At 43.9% G+C, this 25,164-nt stretch overlaps 1 protein-coding gene across 13 annotated transcripts in view; it reads right to left on the bottom strand.

Moving 5' to 3' along the window:
• Positions 1–25,164, bottom strand: part of Tenm4 (teneurin transmembrane protein 4) — a 753,505-nt gene that overhangs the window by 18,372 nt on the left and 709,969 nt on the right. For all 13 annotated transcript variants that reach the window (XM_071616542.1, XM_071616552.1, XM_071616550.1 and 10 more), the window contains 4 exons: positions 23,852–24,006; positions 17,594–18,471; positions 7,524–7,696; positions 2,746–2,981 (listed from right to left, as the gene is read on the bottom strand). In XM_071616542.1, coding sequence (XP_071472643.1) covers positions 2,746–2,981; positions 7,524–7,696; positions 17,594–18,471; positions 23,852–24,006 — 1,442 coding nt within the window. The remainder of the gene's footprint in view (positions 1–2,745; positions 2,982–7,523; positions 7,697–17,593; positions 18,472–23,851; positions 24,007–25,164) is intronic.

A 25,164-nucleotide genomic window follows, 5' to 3' on the forward strand; every position in this document is an offset into this window, starting at 1 on the left:
AGTTCCCTCAAAGGTAGAAGATCAGGGTTTTCGTAGTTTAGTAAAGAAATATACTTTGGGGATCTATTTCTGTACTTGGATCTGGCCCTTAGGCACTGACTTCCCCTGAAACCCTGCCAGGTACTAAAATGCTGGCTCCCTCTAATGGCCACCTGGCCTCATGGGACATTTGGGCACATATTCTGTCTTCTCCACTAGTTACCTGTTAAGTTCAACAGGTAGGAAGGCTCAAGAGGAAAGCAGATAATTAGGTCACATGCACAATGGCACATGTGGCCTGAGGAAATGAAATCTCTCTGGGGTCCTCTGTAGTTTAAAACAAGTATGTGTGTGGGGGGTGTGGGGGGATAGGGCACACTCAGGTCTAGGAATTAAGGCCAGAATCCAACCTCAACTTTGTGACAGGCTTTTCTGTGTGCCCTTGGGCAAGTGTCTTCCCCTCTCTGTGTCCTGGTTTCTTCCTCTGTGTAACCACAGAGTTGTTGTGAGGATCCGAGAAACTTAAGTAAATTACATAGTGGAATGCTAGACACAGAGACGGTACTGGATAAATGATTGAGATTATTTCCATTAAATGACAGCAAATGTTCATGGTCAATCTCAGAGAAAGGAGAGATGTGTATGTCTCCCTCTCTCCCCACTCAAGTTCTAAGGCCTTGAAAATAAGGATTTATAATGATGATACTGCGACGATTTTAGCAGTGAATGGCCTGGTTATAATAAGGTTGCCTTCCCTGGGGTAATCGAACACAATTGTAGAAGCAAAAACAGTGTGGCAGACAATTCCTGTGAAAAATCAAAGGCACTGGAGGCTGACGCTTGTTCCTTGCAGAGACAGCCCACAGAGACAGGGCTGCACTACCCACAAGACAGGGGCCTTGTTAAGGCACCTTTTGGAAGGTCCTCCTATGGCTGCCCCCAGGGTGGTGCCACCCACACAGCTGCCCCAACACCCCCTGGGACCCCAGTGAAGGGGAGTTGTACCTCTGTGGCAAAAATTAATAAAATTGAATTAAGCAGCTCACTGGGGAGCACCTAATGCTTCCTGTGCTCGGCAGTGGCGGCAATGAGATTATTTTACATCTTTCTTTATTAAAAAAGTTCCCAGTCATATAAAAAATGAACCCCATTATGGGGAGGCACACCCGGCTAACATTCTAATTCCACATGCTTCCACTGTGGGTGGCCATTTATTTGGGGAGGAAGCCGAGATGTGGCCACCCGACTGGAGCACCATCCATCTCAGGCTGGGAGAGAGACCAATTAAAGCCTGGGAAACTTTTGGTCCAGTTCACACAGTGGAGAGAAAATCCTAATAGTACTAATCGCTGCCCTCTATAGAGCACCTGGGATCTATGGCACTGGGCTAGGTGCTTTCAATATGTCGTCTTGTTTCTCAGAGGAACCTGAGGCTCAGAGGATTTGCTGAGGCTACACACGTGGCCCAGCAGGAATCCAACCTGGGTTTAACTTCCCATTTTGCACACTGCCTCAGATGTGCAGGAAGGGCTGCTTGAGAATTCTGGTGGGGTCTCAGTGAGGGTCACAGATGGTGGCAGGCCCCTGAGAACAAAAGCTGTGAGGCCTTCCTGAGAGAACTAGCAGGAGGCTGTTTTCCCACATCAGATGGTTACTAGAGCGTTGGGCTGAGTTGGTGGGAACAAAGGAAGCCTGGTTTTCTGGGTTCTAGTTTTTGATATTGGATGTCACTTAACATTTTGGTATCTGTTGTGGGCCTACTTTGTCATCTTTACCATGGCCTAGTTATGTGACTCTGGAAAAATCACTGGCCTTCTCTGGACCTTGGTTGCCCCACATGTAAAAAAGGAACTTAGGTGGTGAGCTGTCTTTGAGGAAAGGCAGGGAATGAAGGGAGCCCAAGCTGTGCAGCTACAAGGACACTTCTCTGGTCTTGGGGATGTTGGGAAGATCTAGCTCCACTCTGTGGTTCACTTCAGCTCAGTGAACATCTACTGAGCACCTGTGGTCTGCAAAGTGCTGGGTTGAAAGCCAGGCCTAGGTCACCAGCTCTCACTCTGCCTGTTCTTTCCTTTGTGAATCTGGAGGGAAATACTGCTGGGCAGTGACCCCCCAGGCCACAGCCACACTCTGCTCATGGGAGGTGAGCAGACAGGCGCTGAATCAGGCATCCACACCCTGCAAGGTGCTCTGATATGCCATAGCACAAAGCCAGTTCCCTGCAGTGACAGTTATAGTGAGGTCATTTTGGTCATTTAGGAACAGTCACTCTTTGTGGAAAGAGACCGTAGCTTAGGTTCCAAAGAGATACAAAGAATTTTGGGACACATTAGCAACAGTACTGACAATTACAATAATAGCACTGACAAGAAGAGCAGCTATCCTTGACCACCTCGTCTAAATCAGACACTTCACACGTTACCTCTAATCCTTGTAGCAACTTGTAAAATCGGTTTTATCTTCCTCCTTTTATGGAGAAGGAAATGGAAGCTCTAAAACGACTGACAAACCCAAGTTCACTTGGAACAATAAGCTGGAAATTCGCCTCCTACCTAACTCCAAAGCCATAGATCCTTACATAAGTTAAAGCTGAAAAGACCACACAGGAGCCTCTCATGACATGTGGTACCTACTTTAGAACCTCCCTCTGCAGGTGAGGAATCTAAGGTCTCAGAGAGAGTTTTGAGAACAGACCCCAATTCTTAGGGTCTCCTCATCCTCTCCCAGCATGCACTCTTGTGCAGTGGCCTCCAAGGCCTTGCTCACCCGCAGCCGGCGCCCGAAGACGGTGACCTGGCCTCGAGCCTGCTCCTTGCGCTGCCGCCACTCCACCAGGTTGAGGCCATTGTCAATGGGCAGCGTGACATTCCTTTTGCCCACCGTGGGGTTGACAGTACCAGCGAGCAGGTGGGGCTCAGTCTGCAGTGCCACCTCCATGCCATTGGCCAGCAGCAGTCGCAGAGAGCCATCGGCCCCGATGTAGTAGCTGTTCCGGACTTGGTCTGAAGGAGAGGAGAACACAGGTGCTCAGGAGGGCTGGGGATGGAGTGGAGGTGAGCATTCCCCCAGCCATAGGAGTAAAATGTGATAACTGAAGAAAACTGGGAAAATACATGGACAAGAATATCCATAATCTCAGTACTCAAATAAGAGCATTAGAAATATTTTGTATATTTGTAGATTTCAGGGTATTTCCCAATACACTTAAAATTTTAAATAATTGTGGAGTTTTGGACTCATCACTGCATTATATCATACCCATGAATATTTTTATAAACATTTTTCTTAATGACTATAAAGTATTCCATTATATGGAAGTACTATTCTTTATCTAACCATGCCCCAAATAGGTATTCAGTGTGTTTCCAGTTTTTCACAATTACTGGACAGTGTAAATAAATATATTTCAAATATTATGACACTGCAAATAAATATATTTCAAATATTATGCTAAACGAAAGAAGACACAGAAGGCTATGTTGTATGAGACCACGTATTTTTTCACTTACTTGCTTATTGGTATTGGGGATTGAACCCAGGAGTGTTCTACCACTGAGACACAACCTCAGCCCTTTCTATTTTTTATTTTGAGACAATGTCTTGCTAAGTTGATGAAGCTGGCCTTCAATTTGGGATCCTCTTGTCTCAGCCTCCTGAGTCACTGGGATTATAGGCATGTGCCACATTGCACCCAAATGTATGAATTCATGTATAGGAAATGTCTAGAGTAGGTGAATCCAGAGAGACAGAAAGTAAGTTGATTAATGGTTCCAGGGCAGAAGAGATTGCTAATAGGTAAGAGATTTATTTTTTGAGGTGTTAAAAATGTTCCAGAATTAGATAATGTTGATGGCAGTACAACTTTGGAAATATGATAAAAGCCATTGAATTGCACATTTCAGAAGAGTGAACTTTGGGGCTGGGGGCATAGCTTAGTGGTAGAACACCTGCCTAGAATGCTCAAGGCCATCTGTTTGATCCCTGTACCCCATAAAGATAAATAAATAAAAGATTGAAGGCTTCAGCATATTTATAAAAAAGGGTAAATTTGAGGTATGTCATTATATTTCAATTAAAATGTTTTTCTTTGGATAAATCAGAATCCAAAATTTCCATTTTGGATTAATCAAAATAGATTCCTTAAAGTAGGATTACTGGAGCATTTTTAAGTCTTTTGATATGCCCTAGGATAAGAGTGTTCTTTATAACAATGTAAAAAATAATACTAAAATCACTGACAGAATGCTGCACACACACACATTTTAAATTGTTATGACAATGGTTTTAAAATAGCTCTGATTAGAAAACTTAAATCTAATTAAAACATTTTAATTTGGCTCCTTAGCTAAAGAAACTTCTGGAGAAAAAGGTAAACTTCATCTTTAAAATGCACCATGAGTTCTCCTCTGTAAATGGAAGCAGTATCTCTGGGCTTGTGTGGGAATTTCACTCCTTTGTCCTCCTTGTGTTTCTGCTGTCTTTAGAGGAAGCTAGCCCAAGTCCTTCCTGCAGGGCTCTGCTCAAATGTCACTTCTTCCAAGGCGCCCCCTGTTCCTCTGGTCAGAGGAACGCCTTCCCCTCCTGTACACTTCTCAGCCTCTATGTGGGCCTCATAAGTGGCTCACAGCTGAGGGGTGCAGGGTCCACCATCCTGCAATGAACACACTCCCCAATGTCTAAGTGCTCACTGAGCGCCATCGCCCAGAAAGAGCATGGGCTTGGGTTCCAGCGCTGCCATGGTCTTGCTGTGAGACCATGGCCACATGCTTGGTGTGCCTCTGTTGCTTCTCTGTAAGATAGGGGTAATAACTGTGCCCTTGTCTCACAGAGATGCTCTGAGAGTGAAGCGAGATGAATACAAGGAGCTAAGGACAGGACCTGGCAGGTGGTACTATGTAAATATTGGCTATTTCTAGTTTACTGTGTGTGGCACTGAGGTGGTCACCATCACATGCATTCTGTCCACCCCCCCCCCCCATTTCACACAGCTGTAATAGTGAACTTTCTAGTGCTCTTCAATAGCTCTTCCTTAAAAACAATAAAAATAAAAACAAAACCAAAAAATAATAAAAGCTCTCTTTCTTGTCTTTAGTGGCCAAGAGAATGGGTTAAGGAGCCTATTTATCCAAGTCCAAATACTCTTTCAGGTTTGTGACTTAGGACAGGGTGCTTAGCTACTTATTGACTTCATTTGGATAATGAATATATTAATAAGACCTGCCTAATCAGCTTATTATCAGGATTAAAAAAGACTATGGATATAAAATGCTAAAAATAATACTTTTGTAGTTGATAAGTGCTCCAAAAATGTTAGGTATCTTTATTGCTCTACTTTTATGTATAGTGAATATTTGCTTGATTAGGTATGATCCAGGTTATGTCAAGTCCCAAGGGTATAGTTTTCATGGGAAACCCTCACCAAATCTTCTCTGCTAGAATGGCATCAAATTGGTCCCCCTCTCTTAAACTCCCTCCCTGTTTTATCTTTCTACACTTTTTCCCTTGCACATATGAATTCTAAAATCTGCCCCAAAGTTGCTATGCATCATTCACTGGCAATCTGTATTTTACTCCCTCTGAAGAGTGAAAAAACCTGTCAATTTATCTTTTTAAAGCTGCTTCTTTCTGCATCCACATATGTCCATTACCAGGGACTTTGGATGGACCAAGCATCTGCAGAGGCCCATGTCACATGACCTCACTTAATGCAGGCTGTGACTTCCCAAGGCCACTGCTCATTAGTAGCTGCTTCTTATTACTTCCCATGGCTCAGACAGGATGAAACCGAAAGGGCTTTTCACAAGGACTCTACTGAGGTGAATGTGAAGCCGAGCATCTGGGCCTGGTGTGCAAGAAGGAAAGGGAGCTTGGCAGAGGTACAAAAGGGGGAAACAGGTACTGTATTTTCCTGGATCCCAGGATGCACTTTTCCTTTTCACATCTCAATGTTCTGAAATTGGAATGTGTCTTACAGTCCAGCTATGTATTTTAAGCAGTGTGTCCTTTTTATCCTCTGCCTGAAAAACTACTATTAAAACGATGGTACATTTTAAAATTGAGGGATATGGCACTTTTGAATTTTTAAAAGTTGCCTAAATATAAAAAGGCCGAATTAATCTTTGGGGAAGAAAATGCTCAAAGTAGGTGTAGCAAGATGCAGTGGATAGACGATACAATTCTTGGCCACTGGGAAGAAAACAGACTTGAAGGACCATGTCTGGAGTACTCATTGGCCCTATTTATCCCCTGCCAGGGGATAAATTCTCCGGGTGTCTCAACCCACTATTAAAGGTGCTTGGGGGGAAGAAATGCCAGGGCTTGCTTTCTCTCTCTGAGTACCACTATTTTTCCTCTATCTCTTTGAAAAGTGAAGGACTACCTTTGTGAATAAAAGCTGTTGTACAAATATACATTTATTCTTTTATGGTAACTCAAGCTACTTGCTAATTAATTAATTACTCAATTAACCCAACAAGTACTTACTGAGCAATACACTGTGCCTGGCCCATGCTAGTTACTTTACAAATATTGTCTAAAGAGATCATCTGAGCAGCCAATGAGGCAGGTATTATAATGCAGCCCCATTTTCCACACCCAGAAACTGAGGCTCAGAGAAGATTGACTCCTTCCAGTTCATGTGGTGGGATTTGGCACAGTGGGCACAGGGGCCCCAGGTTCCCCGACAATCCCTGTCCTGCCTCACATCACTCAACACAGCTTCAAGTTGCTTTCTTTTCCTGGAGAATAAAACTGAGGAATATGATGGGTGATATAGTGGCAGAGTCAGAACTAGAACTTGGCCTGATTTTCAGCCCAAAGCTCCTTCTACTGCTTTGTGGCAAAGACTTTGGGGGTAAGAAAGAGCTATCAGAGGGTAGGAAAGAGTCAGGCAGGGCTCTTTAGGGATTATTATTTTTTCCTTTCATGCTTACAAAATCCAATAAAGCTTCAAGCCCACCCTGGGCCACCACATCCCATGAGAACAGTTGAGGCAAGACAACTAACAGCAGAGTCCCACCATGAGATTTGCCTGAAACTAAAAGACCAATCTGTCTCAGGGAGGATCTGACAGATGCAGAGAAGAAGCCTCTTTTCTATGGAATCCTAGCAGAGGTACAAACCTCACATGGGCTTCAGGAAGGACTTCTCCATGACTAAATCCCCTTCATAATTAGATGTAATTATTCTTGTCCTTTGTCCTAGCCTGCATCAGAGTGAGTGTAAGTCTTTTAATCTGAAAGCCATTAAGATAGCAGAATGGTGAGGTCACCTGGATTAGCAGCTAATGGATTCTCTCCCCCTTGTTCTGATGATAATGGGATGGGACAATGAAATATTACTCTGAAGCTTCTGGGAGAGAATTTACAGGACTCCGGCTTGTGTGTTTAGCAAATGAGGTGGCAATAGGGAGAGAAACAAATCATAATTCTTTCCTGTTCTTGGGCGGCTCCTGAAGCAGCATTTCTAGCCTCATTCTTCTGACAAATGGATCTTCTCTCAAAGGCCCCCTGTGTCCCAAAGTCTCCCGGACTTGCTTGGCTTACCTTGCAGCAGTGTGTAAAAGGCACCTGAGGCAGACAGGTTGGTGGTTATGGTGACATCATCCTTGCTGGAGGTCTCTACCTGGACATGCACCGAGCTGTCTGTGTCACTTCGAAAACTGCTCACCTGGCCCGTAGGGAAGGTCACATTTGTCAGGCGGCCAAAGCTGTCATACCTGGAAACCAAGGGGTAGCACTGAGTAACAAAAATATGATGGTGCTATAGCTGGAATGTTCTACCTCATGCCTTGGTTTTGTGTGTTCTGCTTTCCTTTTCAGTCAGATACAGTCCTCTGTTTCCCTCCTCTCCTTGCTCAAGTCTTGGTCACCTGTTGACATCTAACTGGAGGAAGATGATTTACCATTCTGAGTTTTCCTTTCCCAATTCACATAGTGGAGAGGATACCCCAGCCCTGCCTACCACCCGGGAGTACTGTGAGGAGCATATAAAAGTGACCTGCTTTTCCTAGGATGCTTCTCTTGTGCTGGGATGCTGATGTACAAGGCATTTCCCTCTTGGGATTGTGAGTTGTCGAGGTCAGGAGAGGTTTATGGAGTTCGATTACTAGGCTGGGAATCTGGTGTCACACCACTTGGATTCTGCCACCTGTCAGCACTGTGACCCAGGAGGACCTACTCCCAGTTCATCCCTGCTTCAGCAGAATTGAGTCAGGCATAGGGAAGACAGGCGGGGGATGCTGGCTGAGCAACTCAAGGAATGCAGGATTGAACATGCAAGGCCTCGTTCCTGCTCTGTAGGAGAGGACAGGCCATGACTTATTCACACTCTACCTGCTGCATGACATGACAGAAACTGGACACATGGTAGACACCTGATAAACATCTGCTGAAGGCACACAGGGAAGAAGCTGCTCTTGATAAAAGATACTTTAAGCCCTCTCCCTAGGTATCTCCCCAGAGTTTTAGTCTCCAAGACAGAAAGAGGTTTTGTATCAAGGCAGACAACTGTAATTATTATTGAAGGTATCCTGTAATGCATAATTAAATTGAACCTGAAGAAGATATAGCGAAAAGGCCCCATGCCTTCAAGATCTGGTTTTCATTTTATATGAGACAGCCCAAAACCCGTAATTTCCACTCCTTGCATTTTCCATTAGAAGGACTGAATGTCTTAATTAAATGAACATCAAATAGAACAACCAATTTATAAAACTTTCTCTCCTATTCATTCATTTCACTACCTTTCAAAGTTTGAGAAATGCCACTGGATCTCTCTGCTGCTTGATCAATACCTATGATTATCCCATCAGAGCAATTTCTTCTGACTCTGCATGGGAAGAATTGGAGCTGCCCATTCTACAGACCCTGAACACCTTTGCCCTGAGGGTTGCTTCTGCAGAACCCTTTCTGCTCTGCTGCAAAGCCGCTCAAACAAGGTGCAGGGGCCTGGAAGGGGGAGTTCTGTGTACTCCAGACTCTGAGTGGTTGCCTTAAGTCCTAGTCCTGTGATTGGGTGACATCTGGACAATGGCTTGTTTATGACCATCATGGCTTTAATTATGGGAACCCAAAAATCATTGACAAGTTTTCTTTCTCTCTATGAGAAATGGAAGGAATGGCTGGCATGAAGTCTTTGGAGCCAGACAGTCTAGGCCTTGAATCCTGGCTCCACACTTGCTAGCAATGTGACCCTGGAGGATGAGAGTGCAGTTCTGTTTCCCACCTGCCTCAAACCTCCACCACAAATTACCACATTTTGGGCAGGTTACATAATGCAGCATAACCTCAGTGAGCCTTTTGTCTCTTCTTCTATATATGAGGATAATAACATATAGCTCATAGAGATGCAGAGAAGACCAAAAGAGATGACATATTTAAAATGCATGTAAATTTCTTACCAGGGCCTTCAGGACCCCAGGGGACTGACCTCATTGGAATGTCAATTCCCTGAAGCAGGCACTTCAATTGGTTACTATTGTATCCAGAACTTTGAGTGCTAGATACCCATTTAACAATGTGAATGACTTGACTCCTTACAGCCTCTCCTTCTGACTTCCCCGTGACCTTTATTCTTCTGTAACTCTGTGATTCACTGCCCCTGATGCTGTTCCCCAAATATGCCAAGCTCAATCCATGCTATAGGTGCTTACACTGACTGTCCCTTTGCAGGGAATGCTCTTCCACACAGGTGTGGCCAGTTCCACCATTCAAGTTTCAGTTCAAATGGGGCCTTCCCTGACTACCATTTCTGAAATAGACAGGTCCCCCATCTCTATCATGTTATCTTACTATATTGTCTTCATTGTACTTATTATCTTGTTTAGTTACTTGTTATCTGTCTCCTCCTACTGGAAGATAAGCTCCATGGGGATAGGGACTTTGTCTATATTCTCAGTGCCTTGACAATTACCCAGCATATAGAAGGTACTCAGTAATATTTATTGAGTGAATAAATACATAGGAAGATGGTAGGTACTGTTGTTGATTATTCAGGACATGGATTGAAAGCAATTAAGAGTTTACTACTCCCTCCATTCCCTGTGTGAGGAAGCGAAAGTTCACAAAGATTCAGAGTATCTTTTAGGTACCAAGCATCATGCTTGTAATCATCTTGAGGTAGGGATTATTATTGTCATTTCACAAATGGTGATGATTAGACTCAGAGAAGATAAGTAACTTGCTTAAAATGACACAGCTAGTGAAAGAATATAGATTCAAAGTCAGGTCTATTTGACCTTCAAGAGTGTGTTCTTTCATCAAGCTTTCCATAAAAACGATGCTGTTTCAAATCAAAACCTTTGTATTCATCACTGTGTTAAGGAAAAAATTCTGTTTGGAAGTCCCAAGTGGGTCAAGAAGACTGACAGTTTTCCCTTCAAGATGCTTTGCTTGGCTACCGCTGCAGTTGACTTTTGCAGCGATGCCAGGCCCCTTCTTGGAGGGAGGATAGAGATGGCCCAATGATTGGCTTTCCATTATTTCATTCCACTGACTTTTCTTCACTCCATTTTCCCAAAGCATCTCTAGAGCACAGTGAAAGAAAACACATAAAAGATTCATCGAGTTGCTGTGAACTTGGCTCTCAGAAGAGGACTGCTAAAGGGTATCTTCACACACTGTAAGGCCTTCTTCTTCACACTTGATACTTCATCCCGAGCCACTTACTATGTGCAGCTAGCGAGGAAAATGCCAAATTTCCTCTCTGATACTAAACTGTTGATGATTTTAACTTTTTGTTCAGAAAAAAAGATCTGAGTATTACGACTTTCATCTGTGACTGTTCCAAACACCAGCATCAACACCAACAAGGGGAATGGACACTGTGTCATCTGTGAATAATTAGAGTTCACGGTCCATGCACTCCTATAGTTCCCTTGGCCTCGGTCACTGTAATGAATGGCATCACTACATCATTGTCCACTCTAAAATCAGGTCAGAGCACTTACTGGCTTCTGAAGTAAAAACTTGTACTCACTATTTCCTATAAAATGTAGTCCCAACAATGAATTCTAGCCTTCAGGATTCCCAAGATGTAGTCCGCCCTCCCAGTGTAGGTCTGTCTCTCACTGATGTAGCACTGAGGCTCAACATGTGCTGGAAAGTTTGTTGGGTCCAGGTTTACCTGGGATCCAGGATTGGCTCTGATCCTTACGTCTAACATGTTGCACAGCCACTCAGTCTCTATGTTGGTTATTCTGCATGCCCTCCCCCATCCATTCTCTGCCCTTCTCTGTGCCCAGAGAGGCTGACCCCTGCACACTGCATCACTGAGTCCCTGGGCTGGCTCGAGTCTGCTTAAGCTGAGTCTATGGCCAGCACTGATAAGACACTGGAGGTCAGAACCAGCTTTTCCTCAAAAAAAGAAAACTGCCATATTTCTAGGAATAGCTGCGTCCATCTATGATAACAGCTTCTACCAGGTGCTTTCTCCTTCCCACGGGGCTTCAGCAACAATATTCTACATGCCCCGCCAACCACCTTGACCTTCAGCCTGAGGCTTGGTAATGGCTGTTGTGTTTTTAGTGCTTGGATGCCTCAGCATCTTTTCTTGGTCCCCTTATCCCTGTCTGTACCTCTAAAACATATTTTCATTTGAAAGGTGTAGTCCACTCTTCCAGTGCAGGTCTGTCTCTCATTGATGTTGCATATCATATCTGAATGGACATTTTTTTTTCTTTCTGAACTCTGTCTTCTAGTATGTGTGTTTTCTGATGAGAAGTCTGCTGTAATTTTTATTTTGTTCTTTTTTTCTGGATGCTTTCAAGAGTTTCTCTTTTTCTTTTGCATTCAACAGTTTGAATATGATATGTTTAGAAAAGTGTGTATGTGTGTGTGTGTGTTTATTCTACTTGGTATTTTTTGAGTTTTTTGGATCTGTTGTTCATTATTAATTATGAATAATTCTTGGCCCTTATTTCCTCAAATATTCCTCTGCCTGTTTTTCGACTCCTCTCCTAGAATTCTAGTTATGTGTGTACTAGATCATTTGATGTTGTCCCACAGGGTTTGAGGTATTCTTTTGCTCTCTTTTTCTCCTATGTTTTCATTTGGATAATTTCTACTGGCCTGTCTTTCTTCCTCAGCTGTGTCATGCTGTGTCATCAGGAGCAACGAGCCTGTCAAAGCATTCTTCATCTCTGTAGTTGTGTTTCTCATTTCTAGCATTTCCATCTGATTCTTTCTTAGGGTTTCTATCTTCTTGCTGAACTCATCCATCTGAACTTGGAAACTGTTCACCTTTTTTCACAAGAGCTTTTGATACAATTACAGTTATTTTAAATTCCGTGAACAATGGTTTCAACATCTGTGTCATATCAGAATATGGCTCTAATGATTCCTTTTTGCTTTTTCTTCTCCTACACGTGTTCAGTTGAAAATGTGACACCTCGTGAGGCATGGTAGAGACCGAGATTGATGGCTTGTGTTTGGAAATGAGTTTCCTTCTGCTAGGACTTCAGGGAGGGGTTGTGAGTTAATCTAGTTAGGATTTGGGGCTGGCTTGGAAGTTACTGGTTTCTGTGGTTACCTCAGTGCATCATAGTCTTTAAGTTCTTTTAGTAATTTTTTGTGCTTAGGATGAGAAACTGGTCTGCCAACTGTTTTTCTCTTGGCCTCAATTTCCACTCCATCCTCAGCATTAGGTCCTTTGTGCCACAAATCAGAGGGTCTCCTTCCATGCTCTACCCGCTTTCCATCCTTTTTGCAGCAATGCTTTGCTCTGCACTGTTGCTTTCAGCTTTTTAATCAGTAGGAGGTGGTGGTGGTCGAGTTCTCTATTGTCCTGAGGAGGACTCAGCCTTAGGTATGTGTGCCCCTGACCCTGGGGACTGTCTCCACCTCAATGCTCCCACCCCTTCTCAGGCGGCAGTTTGGGGCTCTTACAGATTCCTGCTCTTCTCCTGCACTACATACTTTTTCTGCTTTTCTTCCCTCATTCAGCTGATGGGTCTCCACCTGTGTCTAAGTGGGAGAGTGACTGGCTCTCTCTTCACAGGTGAAGGCTTTTGCTCCTCAGAGGATGCAGGGTGATAGGGGTCTGGGTGGAGCAGGCAGCTATTTGTGCTCTTCTCCTCAGCGGTTGCTCCACCCCTCCCCAGGTCTAGCAAAAAGGTCTCTTTCTGAAATCTTTCTTCAATCTACTGGTGGTGGTGGTGGCTGGGGGGCAGAAAACTCCTGAAGAGGATGTGGACTCCTTCCATTTCCGTTCCCAGGGCTTGATACTCCCTTGCCCATACACAGTTGGCCTTCAGAAATACGGTGTCCATCCTAGTGAGCTCCTCCTACTAGTTCCAGTTGCATCCACCCCAGGGAAGCTAAACTCACATCCTGTCTCTCTCTGCAGGTGTCTGCCCCTCCTTGGATCTGGGCTAGTCTGTTGCTCTATTACCTCTGAGGAGTTCAAGGAAAATCCATGAATTTGCTTGTTGTCAGGCTTACTTTCGTTATAAGGTTGGGAATGATGCTCTTTCTAGCTCTCATATCCCCCAAGCAAATTCAAGAAGCCCAATCTGGGGGCTGGAATTGTGGCTCAGCGGTAGAGCGCTCGCCTAGCGCGGGCGGGACCTGGGTTCAGTCCTCAGCACCACATAAAAATAAAGGCATTGTGTTGTGTCCATCTACACCTAAAAAATAAATAAATATTAAAAAAAGAAGCCCAAGCCCAATCTGTTGATTTGAACTCTTTGAGTTGAATTCTGTGTCCTTCCAGGAATACTGATAATGTCGGAGCTGGGATTTGAATCCAGCATTCTTCTCACTACAGCATATTTTCCTCCCTTTCTTTATCTTCCTTCCCTCTTGAATTTATGTTTCATTTATAAAATATTTAGTGAATCATTTTCAAGGTGGCAAGCCCTAAGCTTGACACAGAGATAAATTAGTAAAGGTTCTCACAGTAGCTAAAGGGAACATTCCTATAACAGGAGCTGTCGTCAGGCATTATGGGAGACCATAGTCACTTTCTGCTCTGACATTTAGGGAAGTTGGTTTTTCATGCCCACCCCGGAAGTCAATTTTGTTTATTTACTTATTTGGTGGTGCTGGGGATTGAACCTGGGGCCTCACACAGGCTAGGAAAGCACTCTACCACTGAGCTACATCTCCAGCCCTTAATGTTGGAAGGAGCCTCATGCTACTGGACATTTTCTTAGCCACCAAATGTTTTCTGACCATATGCCAAGTCTGACAGCATTGATGGCCCTCCCTAGAGATGAGGTCCCTATTGCAGACTCCTTGGAGGTTTTTACTAGCAGACCTGTGGGCTCAGGGAAGGAAAGTAACCTTGAATCTCCAGAGCTGTGAACTCCAAGTTGCTCTAAAGTGTGTGATGTTTATGTTAGATGTATTATTTAATCTGCTAGGAAGATCGATAAAGCCAACTTAAGCTTGTTTCAGTAATAGCCCATGTCACAGGCAGGCCTGGATGGATTTTTTTTTTTTTTAATTTTTTAGAACATTTGGATTTGAATCCACTAAGGTGCCTCATGGACCTAAAAGGAGAAATTTCACTAGAGCAAATGGTCCATTGGTAAAACCTGTACAAATCCTTGTTAAGAAACACCACAACACAATATGGTGTGATGCTACATCATGTACAACCATAGAAATGTAAAGTTGTGCTGCAATTGTGTACAATGAATTGAAATGCATTCTGCTGTCAGATACACCTAATTAAAATAAATAAATAAATAGAAAAAAAAAGAAAAAGAAACACCACAACAATAAACAACTGTATACCTTTACTTCTAGGAAGCTTAATAGCTTGCAAAGTATTTTTTCCTCTCAGTATTAATTTAGTTTTTGATCCTCGGAATGGCCCATAAATGGGGTAAGGTAGGGATTCTTTTTGTTTGGTTGAGACATGGGCCTGGAGGCCAGCTAGCCGACCTGAGTCACATGGCTAATGTTCAGTGAAGATAGGTGCCTGGCTCCCTTGCTTTGTTCTGATCCACTTTACTTGGCCCACTCAGCATGCCATGTTCCAGCCCATTTAGGATATCCTCAGGGACCTGACCTCTTTCCTAGTTCACACCTTAATATGTTCTACTCGACATTTGAGTCTGCTCTTTTGATTCCTACTCCTATTAAAACTTTGGTCTGTTCCTCTGATTAGTTTACTTACAAACTGCTCCTGGCTAATAAGTTTCATGTCCAAATAACATTTCTATAATTACTGCTACTGCCACATATTGCTTGAAATAATAATAATAATAATAATAATAATAATAATAATAATAATAATAATGGCAGCCACTATCATTTTATTGAGCTTTTCATATTTTATCTCACAGAAATTTTGAACCTCAGGCTGTTCTTATAGAATAGACACTACTTAGATCTCTATCATACCAATAAGTCACAAAGAACACAGGTGAACCAGGACAGTGCAATTGGAGGAACATAGACTTGTGTTCCAGTTGTGTTCTACACTCACTATGTGATTTTTAAGCTTGTTCCTTAATCTCTCTGTGCTTTAGCATATTCATATGTAAAAATGTGGAAAATAATTTCCTGCTCTCTGAAAAATGATCTACCATGAGACCCAAGGTAATTTATCTGTATCAGGCTTAGGGTTTACCATCTCATAGATGCTATGAAATGGGAAAGAGCCTGGCACACAGAGGGATCTCAAAAAAAGTGAGTTTTCTTTCTTTTTTTTTTAAATTTGTATGGCTTTTATCTTCCACTTCTGGTTTGTGTCAAGAAGGATCAGTGCTTTTCTTGTGTACTCCTATAAAGTGGATTCTTTGAAATTTCAAATGCTATTTTATAAAAAGCAATTGTAATAACTTTTCCTTCTTCCTAAAATATCAAACATGGCTGTAGATTTCATCAGGGAAAGAGAGGAAGGGACCCTGTCTGGTAGAGGTGTAGGAAATGGTTTTAGATTTCAGGGTGGTGGAGAGTAACAGTGGCAGTGAAGTGCAGGCATTCAGTTTGGGATCTGAGGGAGTGACCTTGGGAACTAATTAAGTGTAGAGACTTGCTCTGACAAAGAAATCCCTGTATTGGCTAAATAATGTATGAGATTTCCATGGGCAATGGGGAAAATTGAATTATTTAGCGTATTTCCATTTCAATGAGTTAATCAAGATAATTGCTGTTTTCCTGGATCTTTGTCTTTTCTTTGCAATTAGCAAGGTCCTTGTTTGGAGAAAGGAATTTAGTTAGTGAACTTTGTACAAACTGCTGTGACATTTTTTGGTGTAAGTTATATTTAAAAATCAATTATAGGTCCTTTTCCTTTGAGTTTCAAGATTGTGAGAAACTGATGCTTGATCCACTTTGAGAAGAATGTAGGGTTCAAGGATTCAAGTGCATTTGACATTAACAACCTTAAGGGTGGTGGAGTGGGGGAGGGCAGCAGGGCAGAAATGAAAAAGCAAGAGCTTTGGCCTCAGACAGACTTGGGCTGCAATCCCTGTTCTGTCGTGTTCTCACTATGTAACAGCGGGCAAATGGGCTTGTCCAAGCCTCAGCTTTTACTTCCATAAAGCAGATAATATCAGCCCAAATCCCAGCTGCTGTGAAGGGAGACTGCAATGACAATGCAGTTCCTGGCCCACTGTTGATGGTCAACAAGACTAGGTCCTTCCCCATCCCCCGCACACATGTCTAATGGTGACACATTCAGCAGTCTCAGTACTCTGGAACATGGCTAACATCTTGGGGAAAAACAAATAAAAGCTTAAAAAAAATCTAACTAGAAAAAGAGATGTTACAAAATCCCTTCATTAAAATACCTCATAGGGAAACACTTCATAACATCTATTTAATTTTGGCTGGGATTGTAATAAGCTGAACTTCTGCTTCTCTGACCACACCACTTAAGAAGCCCTGTATGGGGGGAAGTAGGGATGTAGCTAGATGAGGTGAGCACTGTGACTGAAAACAAATGGGGACACAGTAACTCCCCATGGAGGGGCCAAGAAAAGAGTAGTTGAGCATTACTTTAGGCAGGGCAAAGGGTTCTGCATCCTTGTCTCCCCACAGAAGCTCTTTCCTACAACAGCATAATATGCCATTGTTGCTCCTCCTTATTAACAACCCTGACTCATAAATAGAAAGGTTATGTTAGATCTGTGTCACGTGTTTCAGAAAGGAGACAGGTAATGCACCTCATAACAAGGTAATCTAAAATGGTAAAAATTAAAAAAAAAATTGGTACTTAAAGATGTGAGCTCCAATTTGCAAAAAAATTCACCTATATGGAATTGTTCTTCTCCCACTACCATGTTTCTGAACAGTGGTCATCTGGAGAGGCTAGCAGTTTATCAAGGACTTTTCATCTATATCATCTCCCTGTACTATGTTCACCATGAGCATTTTATAGATGTAGAACTAAGGCCCAGAAAAATGAAATCCATGGTGCAGCTAGGATGGAAGCCCAAATCCTCTGATTCCAAAGCTCGTAGCTTCTCCACTACACAAATTTCCTTCTCAGGAGAAATCATCTAGAATATGAACATGAGAGAATATTAAAGGTAATGGTTTGCATCCCAAGTCCTGAATTAAAAATGAAATACATTCAAGAATGAACACTCCATCATTCATCTCTAACCTGCAATGCACCTAATGAAACAGCCATCAAATGGCCACAGCTGGATACTTACTCATAAAAGGTTGTCCATCCATTTTCATTGCTTTTGGTCGCCAGAAGGCCAGAGTTGCCATGGTATGTCATCATGGCCAGCTCGTGTCCTTGTGTGGTCACACTTTTGAGTGCACTGTTGGTACCCATGGTCACCCAGTATACCTGGCCATCTGGGACCACCAACCAGAGAGGCATCCCAGTAGAATCTCGGCGTATGTTAACCATGTTGCCGTTGTTGTCTGTAATGAGAGTGACGTCACCATCCCCAGTGTAGGTGAAGTTGTACAGGTAGTCTCCTGTGGGCAGGCTTTGGGTATACAGATGCTTGCCACTGGTATCAAACAGGTAGAGCTCCTGGTCGATGGGGGAGGACAGCTCATACATGTTCTGGGTGTTGAGGAAAGGCTTGTTCTTCCTGATGAACCGAATTCGAATATTCCCAAGGTCGGCCACATAGAGCTCCCCATCAGCACACACAGCCAAGGAAGACGGGGTGTTCAGCTTTGCATCCTTGGCGTAACCATCGTCTCCAGAGAAGCAATCACAGTTGGCATCGTTTTTACAGTCACAGCCACTGGGGGCCCCAGCAACTAGGGAGATCTCTCCACTAGTGGTGACCTGCCTGATGCGGTTGATCTTTTTCTCATCAGTCTCAGCAATATATAGGACCCCATTGTGTGAAACAGCCAAAGCAGTGGCTGACTCCAGGGTTGCATGGATGGCCACCTTGCTCAGCAGGAAGTGGTCGATGCCGGGAACCTGGCAGTGCATGGGCCTCCCGGCGACAATGCGTACCTGGTGATTTTCAGAAATTTGCAGGACTACATTGTTGTCAAGGACATAAAGAGAGTTGTCCATCGGGTTGATGGCTAAGTCTGTGGGCCACTCCAGGCGAACCTGACAATGGAGACATGAACACTCAAATGATTGGCAGGATGCCCCCCACTAATCATCCCACACCCCCTTAAAACCTATAACAGCATCCGAAGCACCTTTACATATAGTCTTGGCCAATCCTTACAGAGTCTACCATCAAAAAAGGAGTGTTAGCCCCCTGAGCACAGGAAAACCATTTCACTGAGACATTGATGGTCTCTGTCAGGACTGACAAAACCTGAAGAGGGGATAACAACAGAAAGTAGCCGGTGAGAATATGGACTTTGGAGTCAGACAGGCCTGAGTTCAGATCCTAGTTCTACCACTTATGACCTTGCGCAAGTTACTGAGCCTCTCTGAGCCTCAATATTCACATCTGGAAAACAGAAATAATAATTGTGCAGAGTGCTCAAACAGTGATATGGGGGTGGGAGGGGAAGGCAGATGAAGTCTGGAGGCTAAGTAGGACTTGTTCAGAGGTTTAGAAGAGACTTCATGAATGGCTGATGTGATACGTGTATAAAAGATGATTTCTCAAATAATAGACAGAATAACCATGGCTCTGTCAGACACAGTTATAAACCAGTGGTTCTCAAATCTGGCCCTATATTCAAATAAGTCTGGGGATGTTTTAGAAAATAGTGGTATTCATATCCCACCCTGAGTCAGTTCCCTGGGTGGGGTTTGGACATTGACATTATTTCAAGCTTCCTGGGTGATTCTAATTGGGAGTTGGGAAACACAACTGGATTCCTGCCTCTTATATTGGGTGATAACCAGACAAACAGCATTGATATCATCTGGGAGCTGGTCAGAATTGCCCCAAACCTATTGAATCAGTGTCTGCATTTAAGCAAAATCCCTGGGTGATTTCTGTGCCCACTGAAGTTTAGGAAGCCCTGCTCTTCATAATTTAGGTTTCTAATACCTTTGAGAACTAGTCCTCCTGGAAAGGATTAATAAAGTTGGCAGTAGGATTTAGGGGTTCACAGGTCTGGGGCCCCACTCTGAGCTTCTTCTGAGCCTGACTGGTAAGTCTTTAAGTGGGAACCTAAGAGGTTGCAACCTTCAGGGTTTAAGGTGAGGAGAGCTTTACTCAATGGACATGGGGCATGGATTGTTGGATAGATCACACTGGGAACTACTGGCACTTCACTAGTTGTGCCTTCAAGAGGTCCAACCACACCACACAGGGTTGGAAGTGTTGATGAGTATTTCCTTCTGCTGATTTTTGGGCCCTAACTAAAGACTATTCAACTTAGGGCTCCTGAGCCCCCTATAAACCCTTGCTCTTTGGTCCCTTATGGAGTCCACTCTAACTAATATAGATCTTTAGATAAGAAGTTTCTCTCCCAGGAATTTTCTCTTGTATACCATTGTCTACAAGCATATTCATCAGACCCAGTTTTAACAAGGGTGAAAAACTGGAGTTATGCCCAACAATTGAGAATTGGCTAAATAAATTATAGCATATTTAGTTCACTCATAAATAAGAATACTATGTGTAATCATTATAAGTGACATTATAGATGGATATGTAATGACAGGGGGAAATGTTTGCTATGTGTTAAGGAGAAAGAACAGGTCACAGAATTGTAAGCACAGTGTGATTCCAATTAGGAGGAAACGTAACCATAAATTAGATCGATTATGGATAGAGAGGAGATTAAAAGCTTGACGGATATATCTCAAAACATTAACCATACTAGGATAAAAGGCCATTTTAATATTCCTGGTGATTTTAAACTTTTCAAATTTCTTGCAAGGTGCATGTGATTGTTTGCCTAGGTAGAATGAAACCCCAATAAATTATATGTCTAGGCAAGGCCACCTTCATCTGTCCCCTTAGCTCAGGGCCATTCTCAGGAAGGGCGAGCCCTTTCTCGGTTCTTTAGAGCAGTCTGTCTTCGGGTCTTGTCTCCTCACCCCCGACCCCAGTGCCTGGCTGTCTGCACAGAGCGAGGGCGCTGCAGACCCTGCAGAGCTGCGGCCTGGACTGCCGCTCATGCTCCCCAGTGCTCTCTGGAGCACAGTTGTGCCAGCTTTCGGCTGCATCAAGAACACAGTTTGCTCCAAAGTGACAGGAGAATTTTCAATTTTCTAAAACCCATTTCTTGTCAACACTGGCTGCTAAATATTTTATGCCCTCTGGTCCTGTGGCACCTTGGGGACCTGCTTGCAAGACCTTTCTGCCTGTCATTATGATGAAAAGATGGCGTCTTGATGAGTGGGTGGGTGGGAGGGGGGGAAGAGGGAATCAGTAGAGGGAAAGGAGAGAGGAAACGGGAAGAAATGAACAGCAAGCATGTTGTCGAAAGCTGCTGCATATACAGGGGCACCGGGGGGGTGGAGAAGGCATTGCTCTCAGAGCTGCTCTGTCATGTAGCTGGCATGATGGTTCTGGGCCATACTGTATGTAAGCCAATCTGGTCTCACCTCTGATCAGGGATGATTCTGCCTTTGGCTTGATTTCCCACCACCAAAACAGAGGGAGCAGACCTTATGCCTTTGGAGGTCCTCCAGCTCCTAGTTTAAGGGTCGTGTCGGGGAGGGGCATCCCCTCCACCCTGTCTTCCTGAGTATTCTCTGTTTCACTGAGGCACTCTGAGCTGACTGCCTTGTTAAAGAGTGATGTGCTTGCAGAAATGACTGTCACATGAATGAATGAATGGCCAGCAAATGGCACAGACCCAGCAAAGGATGGAGGGCAGGACACCTCACTTTCGACTCCAATTCCACAGTTACCAGAAGCGTCATCTTACTCAAGTTTCCTAGACACTGACATTCTCACCCCATAGCAAAAGGGGTAATAAATATTGCATAGGGTAGTTGTGGGGATCGGCTGAGGCAATGTACATGGAAGTTCTTTTGTGGATTTTAAAGGAACCTAATATTGACACCCTATTGGCAGCTGCCAGGCACTGTACTAGGCGTTTACTTACATGATTTTATTTAAAAAATTCATTTTGCATCTCTGATGAAATCTAGTAAAGGGCTCTGCGTAAATAACACCTTTTATTTCACCAGGTCTCAGTTTCCTTATCTCTAATATCTACCCTACAGGATTACTGTGATGGCTACATGAGAAAAGAGAAGCCACGCTTAGCTCTCTAATCTCACTAGAAAAAACACCCAGCACATAGAGTGTGCTCATTTGGTCCCTAGGTAGAGAGTGATGCTCTGTCTGGGGTAGCCATACCTGGCTATATTAATATCCAGATTTCTTTCTTTCTTTTTATTTGTACCAGGAATTGAAAGCAGAGGCACTTAACCACTGAGCCACATCCCCAGTCCTTTTTATATTTTATTTAGATGTGACAGGGTCTCACTGAGTTGCTTAGGGTTTTGCTAAATTGCTGAGGCTGGCTTTGAACTCATGATTTTCTTGCCTCAGTCTCCCAAGTTGCTGGGATTACAGGCATGTAATCTACCCCCTCTCTACTCCATGCCTCCCTCCTTTTTCTCATCTTGGACCTGGTTTTTGTCTCCTCCTACGTTGGTCCAGATTTCTGGGTTCTCCCCTTTGTACCCTTGCCTCCTAGCTGTGTTCTGTTTTTGGCTTCCCTCCCTATTCGAGATGGGACAGCCAAGTAGCTGGGTATTGGTAACAGAGGAAGCTCTGAGAATGAAAGCCAGTACCTGCTGCCCATATGTGTATGTCAAAATATATGCCTGCACTAGAGTTTTGTTAAAAAAAAAAAATCCATGCTTAGATTCAGACAAAGGTAGTAAGGGCCAGCAGTAAAGAAATTTTTAGTCTAGGATTTCAGAATGTAAGTGTGGGTTTTCATTTTTTCCCCCATCCAATATATGCCAGTTGTCTTCCAAGCCTTTGCTCTGACTGCTTGGCAGTGTCTCTATCTAAAGTTAAACAATTTTCCAATGTGTGGATTGAAAATGTTCAGCACCCTGCGCTGGCTGGTTGAGGGCCCGTTTTGAGAATTGAAAATACTTGTATGCACATCCTTAGGCCGTGGCTGCTTCCTGGTGGGTGATTCCAGCTTGCTCACAGACTGGAGAGGGAAACTCTCGAGCCAGCGAGGGGAAGCCTGCCAAATTGCAAAGACGAGTGGCAGAGAACAGATTCCATTCTGGAGCGCAGCAATCACAGTAGTTGGCGCAGAGGGAACCACACTACATCCGACTGGCACGTGGCACAGTGCTGGGACCGCCAGCAGCAGCCTTGGGGTCCTGGGGAAGCCACACGTGTCAGGAACAGGCGGGCGTGACGAGTGGGGCTGGGAGCAAGCGCCACAGTCAGCCTCCTGATTTCCCAGGTTCTGGTAATGTTGACAAGATGGCACAGGCCAAGCCCAGCCCGAGGACCTAGCAATAAAGGGTCACTTGCCAAGTCACTGTAGGCTATCCTAAGGTCATGCTGGATTGCTAGTCACATGTGTCTCTACTGGATCTATCCTGGGATTCTGGTGCCCACCTGCCAAGGTCCACACTCTCTGGCCTGATGTGGCAAGGTCCTTTCCTATTGGCCCCAGACTATGCTTCCTATTTCAACCTCTACCTCTTCCTTCCAAGCAACTTGAGCTCTGGCGTTCAATTTCCCAATGTTCTTTGCACATATCAGTCTCATTAACATCTCTGTGCCTTTGTACATCCTGTCCCCTTTCTGTGAAATGTCTCCTTTTCTTTTTTTGCTACCCAGAAAAAACCCTATTCAGTCTTTAAAACCTGGTGTAAATATCACCTCCTTTATGTAAGCGGACCTTAGAAATTTAGTTTATTCCACCTCTGAAGTGTTGAGCAGCACTAGGAAGTTCACGGGCATTGTTGTGTGTGTTCTCGAGGCAATTCTGCCAGGCCCATGGCAGTGATTTCCATTTCTCAGATGAAAAATAGGGCTCAGAAGACTTCAAAAACCTGCCCAAAGTTACTGAGCTAGTGAGTGGCAAAGCCAGGATTCAATCACTCAATCAATCAATCAACACATATGGGCTGTTCTTCAATGGGTACTAGCCACCTGATTAAGTAAAGACAGAATTCCTGCTTCATGCAGTTTATGAACTAGAAAAAGAATAGATAATATGCAAGTACCTGTATGTGTTACAAAAGAGGAAGTTCAGGAGGCTGTGGATTTAAATTAACACTGTTTAAAGCTCTGTCCATCCTGCTCTGCTGGCCTTGGGCAGATTTCCCAGAACTTCTGCCATGCCTACACACTTGTTACCCCTCTTGATGACCTCTCACAGCCTCTGGGAGGTGAGTGGGGCAGGGTCAGTATCATGTCTGCATCCTTGGTGCTTATCAAAGGCCTGTACCAAGTGGGCATCCTTTAAAGTCTTGTCTGGTGCAAAGATGAAGGGCCAGCAGGGTGGCGGGGTGGCTGGGTGGTGGATGAGAGGATGAGCTCAAGGGCCCAGGGTTCTAGTAGACAAAATATTCTCACCTGAGAAATATCCATGACAGAGTCACAGCTGAGGGGCCGAGCTGATGTGAGGTCATTGGAGCCCAGCAGGGTGGATATGATCCCATTCTGATCAATGCGTCTGATCATGGTGCCATCCACAAAGTAAATCAGCCCAAACTTGTCCACTGTAATGCCTGGATGGAGAAGCCAAAACAGGAATTCAGCATCAGAGCCAAAAGGAGACAGAAAGCACCTCGGCAGCCTGGTCTCCTCAGATCTTCCTGCGACACTCAGCCCCCTCCCTTTGGTGTGGTGCTGGAGATGGAACCCAGGGCCTTGTGCATACTAGAGCCACGCCCACAGCTCAGGGTTCTCTTCTAAAGACAAACAGATGGAGGTGCAGAAACTGTGTGCTTTGTTTGAAACTGGGATGGAACCCAGGTTCTCAGGTTCTCCTGGGCTCTAGTCCTGCTTTGCTGCCTCCAGAGATTTTTATTTATCACCTCAGTCACCCACAAAAACTGGACTCATAACTTCTAGGGGTTTTGAAGCACTAGAGGTAGTGGTAAGGGGGTATTTTTCACTACACTGTGCATTATTTAAATTAATTGACTTCTCAAGTCCTGCAGATGTAATAATAAAATACACTTTTTTTGTATTTTATTTTACTTTTTTTGGTAATAAATTTTCTTTTCTTTTAAGATAGTTCTTTAAGTTTTTCTATCCTTATTATTTTAATTTCATTGGTTGTTATGGTTTGGATGTGAGGTGTCCCCTAAAAGTTCACATGTGAGACAATGCAAGGTTTGGAGGAGAAATGATTGGGGTATAGCCTTAACCTAATCAGTGAATCGATCCCTGATGGGATTAACTGAGTGGTAACTAGAGGCAGATGGGTGGGTGTGTCTGGAGGAAGTGGCTCACTGGAGGCATGGTTTGGGGTATATATTTGTATCTGGCAAGTGGGGTCTCTCTCTGCTTCCTGATGACCAGGTGAGCTGCTTCCTTCTGCCACACACTTAGCCATGTTGTTTTGTCTCACCTTGAGCCTCAAGGAATGGAGGTTGCTATCTATGCATAGAGACCTCTGAAACTGTGAGCCCTTGAATAAACCTCTTCTCCTCTACAATTGTACTGATCAGGTCCTTTAGTCACAGCAGCGAAGAAGCTGACTAAAACATTTGTCACTGCAAAAGCATAATCTGAAAAGAATCCTATGGGTTTGCATAGAGAATATTGTTGAATTAACGTCTAAGGATAGCACATCGAAGAGAGGAGCCAGGATTACTCAATATCATCTGTTCCATCCCTAGACTGACACTTGGTTGACTTTCTCCCTGGCCCAGCAGGTG

Source organism: Marmota flaviventris, chromosome 9, assembly GCF_047511675.1.
Source record: "Marmota flaviventris isolate mMarFla1 chromosome 9, mMarFla1.hap1, whole genome shotgun sequence".
In the NCBI taxonomy this organism is placed as follows: Eukaryota; Metazoa; Chordata; class Mammalia; order Rodentia; family Sciuridae; genus Marmota; species Marmota flaviventris.